At 38.3% G+C, this 18,233-nt stretch overlaps 1 protein-coding gene across 3 annotated transcripts in view; it reads right to left on the minus strand.

The window, feature by feature from the left end:
* Nucleotides 1-18,233, minus strand: part of CRYBG3 (crystallin beta-gamma domain containing 3) — a 532,216-nt gene that overhangs the window by 96,503 nt on the left and 417,480 nt on the right. For 2 of the 3 annotated variants that reach the window (XM_077994302.1, XM_001086806.5), the window contains one exon: nt 6,186-6,252. The exons of the other annotated variant lie outside the window; for it this stretch is intronic. In XM_077994302.1, coding sequence (XP_077850428.1) covers nt 6,186-6,252 — 67 coding nt within the window. The remainder of the gene's footprint in view (nt 1-6,185; nt 6,253-18,233) is intronic. 3 annotated transcript variants of the gene reach the window in all.

Here is an 18,233-nt window from a genome sequence, read left to right on the forward strand (position 1 = left end):
ACATGTAATTTCAAAACCGTTCCAAGGAGGTGCCAGGAATGGCAGGGGCAGAGAACAGTGGCTGACTGGGAAGCTCCGGGCAAATCATTCCCAACATCAACAGGGAAAACTTTGCTGTAATCTATTTATATGCGGGGTTGCAAGTACAATTATTGTTGGGGTGGGGGCACTTTTATGTTTGAAAAAGAGACGTATAAAAATCTGTACGTTAAACTGACATGATATTGCTACAACTATTTTCATTCCTGAGAAAAAAAGACAGCAAGCACTGGGAGCAATGGTGTATGCCTGTCTGTAGTCCCAGCTACTCAGGAGACTGAGGTGAGCGAATTGCTTGAGCCCAGGAGTTTGAGGCCAGCTGGATATAGCAAGACCTGTCTGTTAGAAAACAAACAGGCTGGGTGCAGTGGCTCATGCTTGCAATCCCAGCACTTTGGGAGGCTGAGGCGGGTAGATCACAAGGTCAGGAGATCCAGACCATCCTGGCTAACACGGTGAAACCCCGTCTCTACTAAAAATACAAAAAATTAGCCGAGCATGGTGGCACATGCCTGTAGTCCCAGCTATTCGGGAGGGTGAGGCAAGAGAATCGTTTGAACTCGGGAGGTAAAGATTTCAGTGAGCCGAGATCGCACCACTGCACTCACTCCAGCCTGGGCGACAGAGCGAGACTCCGTCTAAAACAACAACAACAACAACAACAAACAAAGATAGCAAGCATACACTAAAGCCATAAATATTTTAAAAATCGGTTCAATAATTAATTTCCCTCTAACCAAGACAACAGTTAACACATTTAAATTTGACTACCATTTTACTCTCACTGAGAAAGAGTTGAAAATCTAATAAGGAAAGAGGAGCTACATAAAATCAAAATATGAACAGATGCATATATTTAAAATATTAATCTTACTACATAATTCTGTATTCTAAATACAGGCATTAATGTAAAGAACAATTAGTGATCATTCTTCCTCAGTGAAATATTCTTGAGCTACAATTCTTCCATTTCCACATGTCAATTATTAAACAGTGGCAACAAAAAATATGGTTCTTTGTAGTAAGTGATTTACTTATTAGAAATAAGTGTTATGTGTCATAAACATCTGATACTGATGTGCATTAAGTTGATACTTATTAATTTCATTTTATTTACAGGAATATAACAGGCATACACCAAATACTTCCTCTTAAAAGATGGTAAATCCTTCACCAAAGTTGTCTGATTAGTCATGAGCACCACTCCTAAATTGGGACCAGTGGTAGATTTTATATAAGGCAGATGCCAAGCTATGGAGAATATGCATAATAATCATCAATGTATTGAGGACTGGGTTGGAGAATCTACAACCTGTGGTCCAGATATAATAATCTTATTTAGCTCATGGTTCATTTCTGGAAGAAGACTTACTGCCATAGTTCTTTTTATGTTTTAATAGGATTTCTTTGATAAATGAAGTTTATGAATATAGCTTATAAATTCAGTACACGAATGGGAAGAATCATTCTCTCTAAATTCTCTTGCCTCTGTTCATTACCAGTGGGAGTTGTGTCAAGTGACTTAATTTGAGATTTGCTTTTTTCAACTATATACAAAGGGATATAAATTCCGTTTAACACTGTGCATAGAATATACACATTGATTTTTTTCTTTTGAACTAAATACTCTAAAATGACAGCGAAAGGGTGGTTTTTTTTTGTTTTTTGTTTGTTTTTTTTTTTTTTTTTTTTGCAAAATACACTTATACAAGTAGGATTTACTCAAATGAAATTTAAGAAATGGAAATATTCAGCTCCTTGGATTTGTCATTCTGCATAGAATATACATGACAGACTTTTTTTTTTTTTTTTTTGAGATATAGTCTGGCTCTGTCGCCCAGGCTGGAGGGCAATGACGCGATCTCGGCTCACTGCAAGCTCCACCTCCCGGGTTCACGCCATTCTCCTGCCTCAGCCTCCCGAGTATCTGGGACTACAGGCGCCCGCTACCACGCCCATCTAATTTTTTGTATTTTTAGTAGAGACAGGGTTTCATCGTGTTAGCCAGGATGGTCTCGATCTCCTGACCTTGTGATCCGCCCGCCTCGGCCTCCCAAAGTGCTGGGATTACAGGCGTGAGCCACCGCGCCCAGCCGGCAAGGGTGTGTTATTTTGTTGTTGTTTTTAGTTATAAGTACAAAGACAAGACGAGAACAGATATAACTGGTGATACAGCTTGGATGTTTGCCCCTCACACTGACATATAATCCCCAGTGTTGGAGGAGGGGCCTGGCGAGAGGTGTCTGGGTCATGGGCGCAGAACCCTCACGGATGGCTTTGTGCTGTCCTTGCAACAGCGAGTGAGTTCTGGTGAGATCTGGTTGTTTAGAAGTATGTGGCAGCTTTCCCCTCTCTCTCACTCCTGCTCTTGCTATGGGACATGTCTGCTCCTTCTTTGCCTTCTGCTATGATTTCCACCAGAAGCTGAGCAGATGTTGGTGCCATGCTTTCTGTAAAGCCTGCAGAACTGTGAGCCAATGAAACCTCTTTTCTTTATAAATTACCCAGCCTCAGGTATTTCTTTATAGCAATGCAAAAACGGCCAGACATAGCAGGCAAGAGATTTCAGAAAAGGTTAGGAAGGCAAAAGCAGACAGATGCATAGTAAATGAGCAGAGAAAGCTTCTACCTAAGTGACTGCAAGAAGGGACTCTGAACCTAAGGGGAACAAAACAATCCATCACATAGGCAATCTGAAATTTCAAGACACTAGGTACCACTTAAGGCAGTGTCAGACATGGGATTAAAACTAAGAGTTTGCTTGAAAATCTTCACATAGAAAAGTTGAGCCCAAGGGCTCTTCCTTCACCCAAACAGTAAGATAATCCTCCCTACTTTCCACCACTAATGCTCCCAAGAAAAAATAAAAACAGAAAAACTAAAAAAAACCTGAAGATATTAAGGCTTTTGGAGAAACTGAATTTGAGATCAAAGGGACATCCACAGGGAAATGTCTGGATCATCGATCAAGTCTGGAACTCTAGATGGATGTCAGATAAAGACACAGGAGCCAAAAGATGACACCAAAAGACTGGAAGGTATTACTTCAGAGGTCTGACACTGAGGAGAACTGAAGATTTTGAGAAACATCTTCATGAAAAAGTATTTAGCCAAAAGAAATCAGTGACTGAAACTGAAGGAAGTAGCCAGAGGTAGGGATGGGACCAAGAAAGGACAATATCACAGAAGCAAAAATAAACCAAAGAACATTTCTAAAAAGGAGAGAAAGACTTGGAAAAAAAGTGTTTCAATTGGTTAAATAGAATGAGAACCAGGGAAAGGTTACTGAATGTGGTCAGCGAAAGGTCACTGGTGAACATGAATGTAACTGGTTTCATGGAATAGCTTTCATTCAATCAGTGACTACGTACTGAGCATCCATGACACATGTGCCAGACACAGTACCAGGCTTCCCATGTCAGAAGGAACTAAAAGAGAAACAGGAATCAGAGCAGAAAGCATTAAGAACTGAACAATGCTTAAGACAGACTTTCATAAGGAATTTTGAGGTAAAAGGCAGGAGTAAAGTAAAATAACAGACCGAAAGGAAAGGAAACCAGACTCACAAAAATAAAACAAAAACATTGTTTTTAATTTTATATATTTAAAGAGAAAGAGAGACCTGATGCAAATCAGAAGCCAGTGAAGATGGATGGATAGCAGTAGTCAAGGCAAGGCCCAAGGAAAGGCAGTAAAGTAAGGACACCAATACCACTGCACATGGTATAGTCAAGGTGGGGGCTTAAGGGAATTTAGCCTTACAAGGGAGAAAGGGATAAATATTCATCTGATATAGGTAGAAGAGAGCAGGGCATAACACAAAGTAGATGTGAATGAAGAAAGAGTTTAAGGCTACAAGACAATGATAGAATGTGGACTAAATTTCTGGAAGCATCTCCAGCTAGATTAAAAACCTTATTAACATAAAATACGTATTCCAGTAGAATAGAGGTAAATGTTAGAAGTAGCCACTGATGTTAGCAAAATAGCAAAATTTGTGTAGCATGTAAGTGGTATTTTAACAATCAAAAATTTAATGATGTCCCAAGTTAATATAACACATAATCTAAAATTGTTTAAAAATACAATTAATTTTTGTAGCTCAAACTTGTCTTGCAACCAACAATCTTCAACATCATCACTGGGTATCTCAAGGTCAAACACAAAAAGAAGACTATATAAGGTTATGTTTACATAAATCTGTTATGGTTCTGATCAAGTGGGAAATACTGCACATTTTTTCTCTTATCACAGAAAGCATTATAAAATTTAAGTTATGTTACCAAAATACATATTTGTTATGATGCCTGGTAGCAGCAGCCCCTGAACAACTGGGTCTGTGTGGCTAGGTTGAAGAAATCCTACCAGTAGCTTCCAGAAGGTTTTTTTAAAAGTTACATGAGCCAAAATGCACAGGATACCCCAGAAAAAGTGCCACGATATCCTTTCTATTATGGGATAACTGCAGTTTCCATATATAAGTAAGCTTATGGGCTTCAAATCACAAGAGAAACAGTCTCATGACTGCATGGTATTTACTTAGGGGCTTAGATGCCAAAATAAAATTATCCTCGGCACTCAAAACAAGATGTTAAGAATGGACAGAAAAGATTGTTAGCATAGAGGCCCAGCTATTCTATTTGCCAAATATATTTACTGAATCCACAAAGACGTAACTTTCAGAGCCTCTGTAGGTGGAAAACAGCACTACTGGAAATAAGAGCCTGAATTTATTCAAGTTTGAACACTAAAGATTTATTTAGGTGAAAGTATAGCTAAAATAAACCATCAGGTATAGGCTAAATGGGGAAAGAAGCAGAGACTAAGGAGAAGAAAAGGGAGCAAGGAAAGCAGGAAGGTTTGGTAAAGGTCAAGAGTGAGTACAGAGGAAACAAGGGATTAAGAGACGGAATGACAAAAGCTGATAACCAAAGAAACTTGGAAGTTTGAGATCTCAGATGTAACAGCCTTCCTATGAAACAACACAAGGGCAAGTTTCGTTTATTGCATTAGAAGTAAAAGTCTTGAGTAGGGAAACTCGAAGCATGTACAAACTGAAAAAGCAGCAGCAGCTATAGAGCCCATACAATGGTAAACCAGCAGGCTGGCTAGCAACTGATTGCAGAAGAGAAGTGAGATACATGATAAAACCGCCAGGAGAAGGATTTGGTAGCCAGACTCACAAAGGAGTAAAGAAAGGAAAGCAAGGTGAACTTCATTTTTTCCTTTCAATAAATTTTTTTTTATTATAATGGAGAAGGTAGACATAAAGAAAACAACTTTGTCTTTATAATGTGTAATGTGCTGGGCATTATATAGTTTTTAAAAATATTACAAAGTGCCCATATCAGTCATGAAGACTTGAGATGACATTTTAGTCTTTCTACTGACCAAGCTAATTTATTCTGAAATTCCCAGAAGATTCCAATTTTCTCCTTGACTGTCACAAATCATGTGAAAGCAACTGGGACCAAAAGCCATGATTGTGGGATAGCTACCAAAACACGATCACATACCTAGAAATTGGAAACATCAAATTTCTAGAAAATCACTTATGAATAAAAAGAGAGATCACAAGGTTTAGTGGTTTTCAAGGATTTTCAACTACTCATGGAGAATTCCCTATGTAGGTGTGTAGGTATCTACTTTTTGTGCTTGTCCTCTTAGAGAAGCCAAGAATGACATGCAAGCTAACCGAAACACACCTAACACAGAGCAATGATATGTAGAAACAGATTATTAACTTCTACCCTCCAAAAGCACTATTACTTTGCAACATCTCAGAAAACTCATAAATCCCAGAACTTCCTAGGAAAAAGACCATGGAGGTCATGTAATCTGACTTACAGATTAGCAAACAAAGACATAGAGAAGTTAAATGCCTCAGCTGAAGATCACACAGTTGGGTTAGTGGCAAAGCCAAGAACACCAGTCTGTATACTCCCTTCTCAGAGCCTTTCCCCACCCGTCCAGACCCCCATCCCACCTCCCGATGCAAGTGTCCGACAAAGCCGGGCTGGATTTCCACAAAAAGTAATTACACCGTGTTCTTTTTGAAATGTAAAATAAGATGATAGAATCTAAAAGAATTAACAGTAATTTAAGATATTTACTTGATATAAAGTAATATTAATTTAAAACTATACCTTTACTGCTTCTGATGAAAGTACATTTTCCTTTTTCTGACTTGTGCTCATGGGCTCATTTTCAACACTGAAAAATAAAAACCACAGTTTCTTTTGAAATTAAAACTACTAAACTAAAAGTTTTCTGTATTTAAACCTAAACTGAAAGGTCCTTTATCTTCCATGCCCAAAGACTGATACACCATGTTATACCAAGGATATATTGATTTGAATCTCTAAACTCAAAAAATGCATTCAAAAATGTTCATCTAGGCTTCAGATATTTGTGAGAACTCATTGTGCCTCATATTTTCTTATACAAATAGTCAACATCACAGTAACGATATATCTGAACAAAAGAGCACCTGTGTATTACTTTCATAACACTGGCAAGTGCTAGCACTCTAAGATATTATTTACGTGAAGGTTCCCCACAGCCAGATCTTTTTTTAATGCCTATGCTGGGTGTTATTTGGAACAGAATGCATTTCTATTCAGCAAATCACTATAAACATTTAGGTCTATCTAGTGAATTCTGGGAATACTCAAAAATAGATGTAGGCTTATCTAGCCCCAAACGTGTTCCAGATGGCACCTTAAAATCTGATTTCCCAGATAGTTACTTCTAACTGTCTTTAGTCTGGAATACCTCCTCAGATGCCTTTTGGGATGTCATTATAAACTAGTTTCCCAAGACACATTTAAGATTTTTTTTTCTTTTTTAGAGATAGTCTTGTTCTGTTGCCCAGGCTGGAGTGCAGTGGTGCAATCATAGCTCACTGCGACCTCCTGGGCTCAAGCAATCCTCCTGGCTCATCCTCCTAAGTAGCTAAGACTACAGGTGCATGCTACCATGCCCAGTTATTTCATTTTTTGTAGAGATGGGGGTCTCAACTATGTTGCCCAGGCTGGTCTTGAACTCCTGGCCTTAAGTGATCCTCCAATCTTGGCCCAAAGTGCTCGGATTACAGGCATGAGTCACTGCGCCCAGCTTCCAGATCTAAATATTTATATCTCTTTTTAAACATTATCCTGTTTTCATACTTTCATAATACTAGACAAATTAAGTAGCTTCACTCTAAAGATTATTGACTCTCTACCATATGCCAAGGATTGTGCTTAGCCTTAAGGATATAAAAATGAGTACGTCAGGTTCTTTGCAAAACTCTGTCTAGTTGGAGAGACTAATACATAAACCTTAATACAGTTTCATAAGAGTTATAATTGCTAAATGAACAAAATTCTATGAAGCATAAAAGAAACAAGGAACAACCAATTCTACTTGCTCAGTAAAGTACCCTCAGAGGAGGTGCAAAAGCAGGTGGTAATAGAGAATCAGGCATTTTCTGAAAACCAAGTTTTATTTGTTTGCTTTTAATATAAGTCTGGAGCACAGAGCTTGCGAAGGACAGAGGTAATCCTCCAAGGGATGAGACTGAGACCAAAAATTAGTGGATCCCAGACTATGAAGACCAGGCCTGACCTGTTACAAAATCTGACCTTTGTCCTACATGCAGTGGGAAGCCTTCAAGGAAGGGACAAGCATAAGCAGGAGGATGACTGAGAGTGGGCCAGATGTCGAATAGTGGTCACTGGTGGTGGAAGGCCTGGAAAGGAGGAAGTATATAAAGGCCGTCCCAAAGCAGATCAGATGGAAAGACAGGACATGATTTATGCCATTTAGATTTTCTATCCATAAAAGTCTATGTTATTATGCACAGTATCCAAGAAACAAATGGTCATGGTCAAAATATGGAAACAAAAAATAAATCATGAACACCTGGAAAATACAATGGATAAAATGTCATTAAGTCCAAGACTCCATGCACAAACACATGGACCAAACAGATACAGCTAGACAGATCCTTAAACCTTCTAAATGTCAATAGAAAAAGTGTGTATATATATATACACACACACACACACACATACATATATATACACACACACACATATATATAAACACATAAGCTGTGTGTTAAACACATAAAAAATTCTGTGGGACAATTCAGGAATAAAATCAAGAACAAAACAATAGAAAATATTGTACAATACAGAATTGCAACCTGTACATATGTATAAAATAAGAATGTCTCATAACTGCTTCTTTAAAAGTGAATAAGTTCTTATCTCTTTTTTCTATTTTACTAGTCTTTATCTTTTGCCAAAAGGCTGTTTACGATTCAGTTTTTGGTTTTTTTTTTTTTTTTGAAGTAAATGTGAATTGATTTTGGTCTATTTCAGCTCAAATTAACAAAAACAAACTGGCAAATACATATAAAAAGACCATGTTATAAAGATTTGGGGTATAATTAAGAATAATGCTGACCTCGACAAGTGATCTAACTACAATCTATTTTGAATGATCTACCTAAAAACTATCTAAACATACAACATCTAATTTTAGTCTCCTAGTTCATGCTTCAGGATTCCTGAAATTCTGCTTCATTTGGTGTGTTTACAGGATTTTCTATAAACCTCCTGCCTAAGACTGTAAATGAAAACGGTAAAGGTTTTCTTTCTAATATAAAAGCTCTCCAGAAAATGCAGCTAAGTTCATGAGATTATGGCAGAACTCAGTCTTTTCAAGTACCAGTAATCACTTCCAAGTACAGACTACAGACACACACACACATTCCAGAAAAACACAGCAGGAAATCAGCATGTAAGTACTGAGCAAACAATGAAAGAATTTAAGTTAAAATCACCAAAAGAAAAATTACTTGATATTTCTTAAAATTCTCCCTTATATCCTTTAAGTTGCATGATTCTTATTACTAAACCAAAATTTTAAAATGTGTTGAGTTTTAAAGCAAACGACATATTTTAAAATTTTGGTTGACTGATAAAAATCATTGCTTTTATTAAAATTTCAACACTTTGCTACATGAAACATTCTTAGCATAGATAACATTATTCATGCCCTAGCTCCTGATGTAACTGTTACCCATAACAACTTGACATTACTAGAATATACCAAAGTTTACACACCTACAAATCACTTTAATCTGCTGCTTGCAACATCCTTCCCAGCCTAGTTCTCTAAATCCTTTACAGCCTAGTTCTGGTTTTACTTGTATTTTTTGTGCTCTCACTGCATGCAGCAATACCTCCCACATATTTGCCACTCTTTATCATTAACAGCTAGTTGTCCATCTTCCCAATGAGAATATAAACTTATTAATTCAGAAGATGTATCATTCATGTCTGTATCCCAGAGCCTGGCATCCCACCCGGCACCACGAAGGCACTCAAATAGTATTTGTTAGATGACTTTTAAAAAATAACCTATAACCAGGCCAGGTGTAGTGTGGCCTGTAATCCCAATACTTTGGGAGGCTGAGGCAGGCAGACGGCTTAAGATTAGGAGTTCGAGACCAGCCTGGGCAACATGGCAACCTTGTCTTGACAAACAAAACAAAACAAAACAAAACAAAAACGCTGGGCATGGTGGTGCGCGTTTGTAGTCCCAGCTATTCAGGATGACACTGTACTCCACCTGGGTGATAGAGTGAGACCCTGTCTCAAAAAAAAAAAAAAATCTATAACCATATTTCCATTTGTGCCTGCTTACCTTCATCAGAAAACACTGTTACACTGGGAACAATATAATTATAACATCAGTCTTTTTTTCTCAAGGAGGTAGCATATAAGTCTCTTGAAAGAATATGCCAGCCATTCCTATCCTACAACATACTTCTCTAAAACCATTAAGTAGGGAGTGGGGCTGGTGGGAAAAAATCACTCAACAAGAACAAGGTCATTTTCAGTTGATTTAAAAATAAAACAAAACACACAAAAAATGAGAACACAGCAGCTAAATATACTCAAAAACAGTGAACACTCAGATGTCTGCTTAGTACAAATATAATATAAAATAAAATTAAAAGGGCTCAAAAGGCTTGGGGTGATATTTTCAGTCTCTTAAAAAATAAATACCAAGGAGAGAGAAACATGTTCTCCTCAAACTTCATGAGAGACCACAATCCGTTCCTATTGTTTGCTCACAATTTAACCCGCTTTGGGACCCAGGGTATTTCAATTAGGAATATTTTTAGAAAGCAGACATTTTATTCATGGCAGAGGGTGAAAAGCAGAATTCAAAATCACACGTAGGCACAAATAAAACCACCTAACATTTCTAAATAGCCTCATCTTAGCTAACACAACTTTAAGAATTAATCTTTCAAAATAGCTCAAATATGAAGGTCAATGTAACATAAAAGCCCCTCATCTTTCAAGTAACTTTATTTGGACCATGCCTGAAAATGAATTCAACATATAGTTATTTAGCCTTTATGTGACTCTGTGCCAGACATAAAATATTTTTCATCGGCAATGCAAAAAAAGGATCACTTTAACCTTCTAAATTTCAAATAATTTACATAAAGGAGAACTCCTAACCTGTCACTGAAGATATATTATTTTCTTAAAATTAAATTATAACAAGATTCCCTAACCAATAGCAGAAAAGCAGCGGAAAACTGGGCGGAAGAACTCACCCACTCAACAAACTACTAGTGCACACATGTATGTGTCAGGCACCGTTCTTGGTGCTGGGGGTTGCACAATGTACAAACCAGACAGGTCCTTGCCCTCATTCTTTCAGAACTCATGTCTATATTCATCGGAATCACCTGGGGTATCTATGTTTCTCAAACAGATTTCTGGGCCTGATTGTCAAGGAATCCAGTTGGAACGGGGTCCAGGAATCTCCATTTTGAGCTACACATCACCCTTTACCCCAGGTTGTTCTAAGGCAGGTGGCCCTCTGACCCCATTCTTGATAAACAATGGTCTGAGAGCCTCTCTATCTTTAGCTGACATCAACAACTGATAGATGTAGAGGGAAGAGAAAAATCTGACCAGGAGGATCTCCACTTACTATTTAAATATGTTAAGTGTGGCTAAAGATTAGGTAACAATTATTTAGAAAACACTACCCATTTTCCAACACTGCTGTTCAGCAAAGCTCCTCCATCCAGAAAAGCAGTGTTGCCCTAATGAGCACATATAGCACTGAAAGTATAGGGTGGGACCTGGAAGGAAAAAATTCCCCTCGTTCAGTCCATACCACAGACTGGAGCACAAGGGAAGCTTCCGGGCCTCTCTCAGAGTCAATTTCTCATGAGGTAAGAAAACACCTTCTTGGATGGCCACAGGACAGACGCACAGAAACAAAGGGTACACTCAGTGGAGGGTGTAAGGGAGAGTAAAGCTTTCCTCCCCTCCTGTAAGCACCTGTTGGGCACCTCCTCCTCCTATGCCTTTCTCTCACACATAACCGTGACTGCATCAGGAAAATCTGGAAACGGTAAAGACCTGAATACAGCTTCCATAAGCGTCTTCTGGAGGCTTGTCTACTTCTCTATGGATGCCAGAGTCTACGAATTCTTGCCCTTTTGAGAGAGGAAGAGATCGTTGGTGCTAATGCCATCACTGGCAGCAATTCAGAGCACCCCCAAATATGAGGTCACTTAACATAAGGTAGTCCCTAATTTGGGAATGCTCTTACATCTAAACAGCACACCCCAACCCTCTGTCCACAGGGACATTTCTCCACTTCCAGGGCCGATTTACCTTCTCTCCTTTGTTTCCAACTCCACTCAAAACTGATGCTGCCTGAAAGTATCCTCCCACTTGAGATTTTGACTTCTACTACATGAGGTGTGGTATACAGTAGAAGAATCAGCAATACTGTTGAGAACAGGGAAAAAGAATGAGGGCAAATCTCCCCATCATTTTATCTTCCCCCACTACCGTAAAACTGCTGGTTCCAAAAGCCTGGTCCACTCAGCAGCACCTCTCCTTCTACCTCAGCTTCATTAGGCCTTTCCTTCCTGGTATGTCCCTCCTCACCACACAGCCCAACTGACCCAACTCCTGTGATGAAGTCCTAAAAGTAGCCAGAACCTATCCTTCCCTTAAAATGTGATCAAATAATACCCCAGTCTTCCAGGTGAGACTTTCCCTTGGACTAAATGAAAAATAATGCAGAACAAGACGAGATCTTTACCCATCCACTCCCTCTCCCTCTGTCATAAGTAGTAAAATGCTTTGCAACAACTCAGAATGAACTTTTGTCTGTTTCAGAGACAGCACCTTGAGGACAAAATGCACTTGTCAAAATGAACGTTTTTGGATCTGATTTTACAACCATGTAAATTAAAAAGGTTCAGACCAGCTGATATGAGATCTCTGTCAGATCTAAAATCCCACATTGCTATGTTCTACAACAGAAGAATGGGTGGGAAAAAAACAGGCAGACTAAACTTGAGGCTTTTCTGGTAAAAGATGAGAAAGACTACGGCCAAGAAACCAACTTAGATCAAAACTAGCATGAGGGCACCATAACAAAGAGGCAGAAATGTCTACCGTTCCTTATTTCAAAATGACTGAGGCTCGCTCTGGGCCTGCCCTCTATTCCCTCAGATTCCACCTCTTGGCCCTCTTTTGGGTCCTTAAATACAGCAAGGACTTCATCCTCACACCCTCCCAAAGGGTCTGCTCAAGCCATGGGATCTACATTACCCTTGGGATATTTTTCTTAGAAATATAGCCTCACGTGACAAGTTCTATAATTTTCTTTGTTCAAAGCTATACTGCAGATGCATTATGGATTAAATTGACTTTTGTGCACCGGCCTGGAGCACCATCCAGCAGGTCCAATGATATGGGAAGAAAGATAGAGTTCCACACCAATGATTTGCAAACCACCATCTGGAAAACTGTCCATTCACAAATGGTGTCTGCCAGCAGTAGAGTGGTACTTGTATTTTTTTAATGGCTATTAACAGAATATAAAACAGGTGGTTATGGCACTATTTCTGGGCTTCAAATTAAAAGGTAACTAAAAGCTGCAATTTTAAGGCACTCAAACAGCATATATTTTAGCCCAAACATCTGGCAGTTGCATGATTTCAAAATTCTAGAGAAAAATCAGGAGGAGAGAGGAAAGGTAGGCATGATTATGAGGCTCTGTTGCTTCACAATCTGAGACTTCTGACACTCCTTTTCTCTATAATGTCAGTCCTCTCCTATAATTTATGTATCTACCTTGAGGCTGCCTTATTTCCTGTCCCCCAACTCACGCACCCAAAATAAGACCCATAATTACAGTTAAATCACAGGCTGCAGAGTGAGAATCTCAGTACGTCTGAGATGTGCCTGAGCTGTCTACCATACATGTGTTGTGAGTGATTGCTCCATTCTCCCCAAGTTCTCCATCCACCTCATAACCTTCAGATTCTGAATGTTTGACTCACCCCCGCAAGATTCAATACCCTGAATCTCTTGCTGTGATGTGAACTCACAACAGTATTTTAGCTGCTTTCTAAAATGGAGCATTCATTCACATATCTTTCAACAAACTGTTCTGAGGACAGGGAACTGGAGACCCGAGATTGTGCCCTCGCAAAGCTCCCCAGAATCTGACCTGGGCTGACCTCCCCTCCAACTGAAATCCTTCCTCCTCTGTAAATTCTTCCAGACACAGATAAACAGATAATATATATGTGAATATAAAAACACATTTACAAACACATATAAACACATGCCCAGTGATACTTTCCAAAAGTAAACTCATCATTTCAACTCCTTACTATGAACTAACAAGTCCTACCTCATTGGCCCCTGGCTCTCTTCCCCATGTCGCTAACACCCACTCCTCCTCTAATTCTGTGTCTCTGTCCACACTGGCATCTGTGCCACATGATTGTGCCCCAGGACCTTCTAACTGAATGTTCCTTCTGCCCAGAAAGTTCTTTCCTCAGACTTGTTCATGCCCCACTCCCGGATATCACCGGGGTCTTTGCTTAAATGCTACCCAATACAGACAGCTTTCATGACCACCCTACCTGGACTCACCACTGTCATTATGCCCCTATCCCTCCCCATTTTATTTTTACTTCAAAGCATATTATATATTAATCTAGATATTTTCTTCCCTCCCCATTAGAATACAACCCTATGTAAGTAGAGACACATTTAGATATGCAAACAAGATTCTGAAAAGTGATGACACAACTAAGTTGTTCTAATAATTCAATTTTAAATTATTTTTACAACATATAAATAAATGTATTATTGTCAGAAATGTTACAGCACTATTGTTAAGTGAAAAAAATTCAAGTTCCAAACTCTTGAAGAAGAACTTTTACTTTTATAAAAATATTTAGACATGAAGACGTATTTAGACAAACCCATAGGGAATCATTTGAAAGAACGATATATGTTTCTGAGTGGGTAGGGTTATGAGTGTGCTTTTGCTTTTTGGTCCTCTTATAATTTTATACCTGTTTTGTAAAAGCAAATATTACTATCAAAAAGAGAAAAAAAAAGTAGCATAGCTGATGAAAAAGAAAGCAAAAACAAGTCAGTGCAAAAAATGCAAGCAATTAAATAACAAAATACAAATACTGCAAATATTACCTAATGTTAATTCCTTTGTATCATAATATATGCAACATGGCCAAAAATTTATTTGCCTACTTAGAACAATGAAACACCATTATTACGGTTCACATTTTCAGCTCTTACTGATAAAAAGCACAATGCCATCCTTCCAGCCTGTGAAAGAGCCTTTGTGCTTTGACAAGACAATAAAAGGCAAGAGACTTTACATCTCACCTAATCTGTCCCCAGTTATTAAAACATCAAATTCAAAATACTTCATTCTTTGTCATAAGAAGCATGGTAGTTACAAGAAATTTATGATCTGCCACTGAGGTAGCAACCACCTTTGTATAAATTTTAATATGAAAGATAAAAATTTCTAGCATATCTTCTAAAAATTACATAAAACAAATATTGGTGAGACCACCCAAATACCATTTTCACTTCACTTCTGACACTGCCATTTGTACTGTTTGTCATAAATAACATATAAAATATTTTTCCTTAACTGTTTTCTGTAACTATGCTAGGGTCCATCTTGGAATTCTGCCTATTACAATGGGTTATATTTTTGTGCCAACACCTTACTTGAAAGCAGCACTTAAAAGCATATCTGATTTTAGAAGTATGCAAGTGCTATGGTTTGGATGTTTGTCCCCTCCAAAGCTCACGTTGAAATTCAACCCCCAGTGTTGGCAGTGGGGCCCAGCGGGACGTGTTTGGGTCATGGAGGTGAATTCCTCATGAATAGATTAATGCCCTCCCTGGAGTGGTGGTGAGTGATTTTTCACTCTGTTAGTTCCACGAAAACTGGCTGTTAAAAAGAACCTGGCACCTCCTGACCCCTTGTTTCCTTTCTTCCCAAGTGATTCCTGTATCTTCCACCACAACTGGGAGCAGCTTGACACCCTCATCAGATGCAGATGCCCAGTCTTAACATTCCAGCCATCAGAATCGTGAGCTAAATAAATCCCTTTTCTTTATGAACTACCCAGCCTCAGGTATTCCTTTATAGCACACAGCTATGTAACAACACAGACTATGACAGCAGAAAACCTCTGTTTTGTAATCTTTTAGCAATTTTATTATTATACTTTTAAGTTCTGGGATACATGGCCGGAACCTGCAGGTTTGTTACATAGGTATACACGTGCCATGGTGGTTTGCTGCACCCATCAACCCGTCATCTACATTAGGTATTTCTCCTAATGCTATCCCTCCCCTAGACACCTCCTGACAACCCACCAATAGGCCCTGGTGTGTGATGTTCCCCTCCCTGTATCCATGTGTTCTCATTGATCAACTCCCACTTATGAGTAAGAACATGTGGTGTTTGGTTTTCTGTTCTTGTGATAGTTTGCTGAGAATGATGGTTTCCAGCTTCATTCATGTCCCTGCAAAGGACAAAAACTCATCTTTTTTATGGCTGCATAGTATTCCATGGTGTATATGTGCCACATTTTCTTTATCTAGTCTATCATTGATGGGCATTTGGATTGGTTCCAAGTCTTTGCTATTGTGTACAGTGCTGCAATAAACATACATGTGCATGTGTCTTTATAGTAGTATGATTTATAATCTTTTGGGTATATACCCAGTAATGGGATTGCTGGGTCAAATGGTATCTCTGGTTCTAGGTCCTTGAGGAATCACCACACTGTCTTCCACAATGGTTAAGCTAATTTACACTCCCACCAAGATTGTAAAAGCATTCCTATTTCTCCACATCCTCTCCAGTATCTTTTGTTTCCTGACGTTTTAATGATCGCCATTATAACATGTGAGAAGGTATCTCATTGTGGTTTTGATTTGCATTTCTCTAATGACCAGTGATGATGAGCTTTTTTTCATATGTTCATTGGCTGCATAAATATCTTCTTTTGAGAAGTGTCTCTTAATATCCTTTGCCCACTTTTTGATGGGGTTGTTTTTTTCTTGTAAATTTGTTTAAGTTCTTTGTAGATTCTGGATATTAGCCCTTTGTCAGATGGATAGATTGTAAAAATTTTCTCTCATTCTGTAGGCTGCCTGTTCACTCTGATGATAGTTTCTTTTGCTGTGCAGAAGCTCTTTAGTTTAATTAGATCCTATTTGTCTATTTTGGCTTTTGTTACCATTGCTTTTGGTGTTTTAGTCATGAAGTCTTTGTCCATGCCCATGTCCTGAATGGTATTGCTTAGCTTTTCTTCTAGGGTTTTTATGGTTTTAGGTCTTACATTTAAGTCTTTAATCCATCTTGAGTTAATTTTTGTATACAGTGTAAGGAAGGCATCCAGTTTCAGTTTTCTGCATATGGCTAGCCAGTTTTCCCAAAACCATTTATTAAATAGGGAATCCTTTCTCCATTGCTTGTTTTTTGTCAGGTTTGAGAACGATCAGACGGTTATAGATGTGTGGCATTATTTATGAGGCCTCTGTTCTGTTCCATTGGTCTATATATCTGTTTTTGTACCAGTACCATGCTGTTTTGGTTACTGTAGCCTTGTAATATAGTTTGAAGTCAGGTAGCATGATGCCTCCAGCTTTGTTCTTTTTGCTTAGGATTGTCTTGGCTATATGCACTCTCTTTTTTTTTGGTTCTATGTGAAATTTAAAGTAGTTTTTTCTAATTCTGTGAAGAAAGTCAGTGGTAGCTTGATGGGGATAGCATTGAATCTATAAATTACTTTGGTCAGTATGGCCATTTTCACGATATTGATTCTTCCTATCCATGAGCAAGCAATTATTTCCTCATAGCCATCATTGAGAGGTTAGGTTATGGAGTTCAATTTATACTCAAAGAATTAAAAAGTTTGGCAACAATGATAATTGCAAAGATTTTCTAGCTATTTCTGGCAAAACAGTATAGGTGAACACGTTTAACTCTGTCCCATGGAAATGATGGTAAAGCAATTAATAAAAGGAAATAAGCTACCAGGTTAAAAAAAAAAAAAAGATGAAGAATAACAGCATTCAGGATAGATGAGATTTTCAAAGGAAAGAAAAACAGGCAGAAATATAATTTAGAATAAATAAAACTTTTATCATTTCTTTGTGTTGGTAGCATTTCAAATCTTATCTTCTAGCTATTTTATAATACACTATTGTTAACGCTAATCTCCCTCCTGCACTAACAGTGAAGTGCTAAGCTGAAGTGATATCCTAAAAACCCTGATTTGATCATTACACATTGCATGAATGTAACACAATATCACATATACTCACTCCATAAACAGTACAATAATTATGTATCAATAATTCTTTTACAAAAAAGAATAGATAAAAACTCAGAATCCCATATCCCAAAATATGGCACTTTGACATGCTGAACTGAGCAGCCTCAAGGTCTCTCTGAACTCCACCTTTGTCTTTTGTCTTTGCTCCTCTGTCTCTCCCAAAGCACAGAATGAAGTTCTGTTCTCTGAAGTTCTCTTATCTGCTTAAAGTTTGGACCCATCAAAGAAGAAAACAATTACCTCTAGTCCCTTCCCTAGTTTTCATTAACTGAACTCACGTCACAAGAAGAAAGACTGAAGTCTGTCATAATATCTCAACAGACTTTTGTCATAAACCACTGTCTGTTCCGTGGGCCCAACAGATTTTGTCCCAGGCCTTTGTTATGTTCTTCAAGCTCACTGAGTTCCCATAAAAATCATTTACTAGTCCCCTAAAATCATCCACTTTCCTCTCTCCTAA

This window comes from Macaca mulatta, chromosome 2, assembly GCF_049350105.2.
Source record: "Macaca mulatta isolate MMU2019108-1 chromosome 2, T2T-MMU8v2.0, whole genome shotgun sequence".
NCBI classification, from domain to species: Eukaryota; Metazoa; Chordata; class Mammalia; order Primates; family Cercopithecidae; genus Macaca; species Macaca mulatta.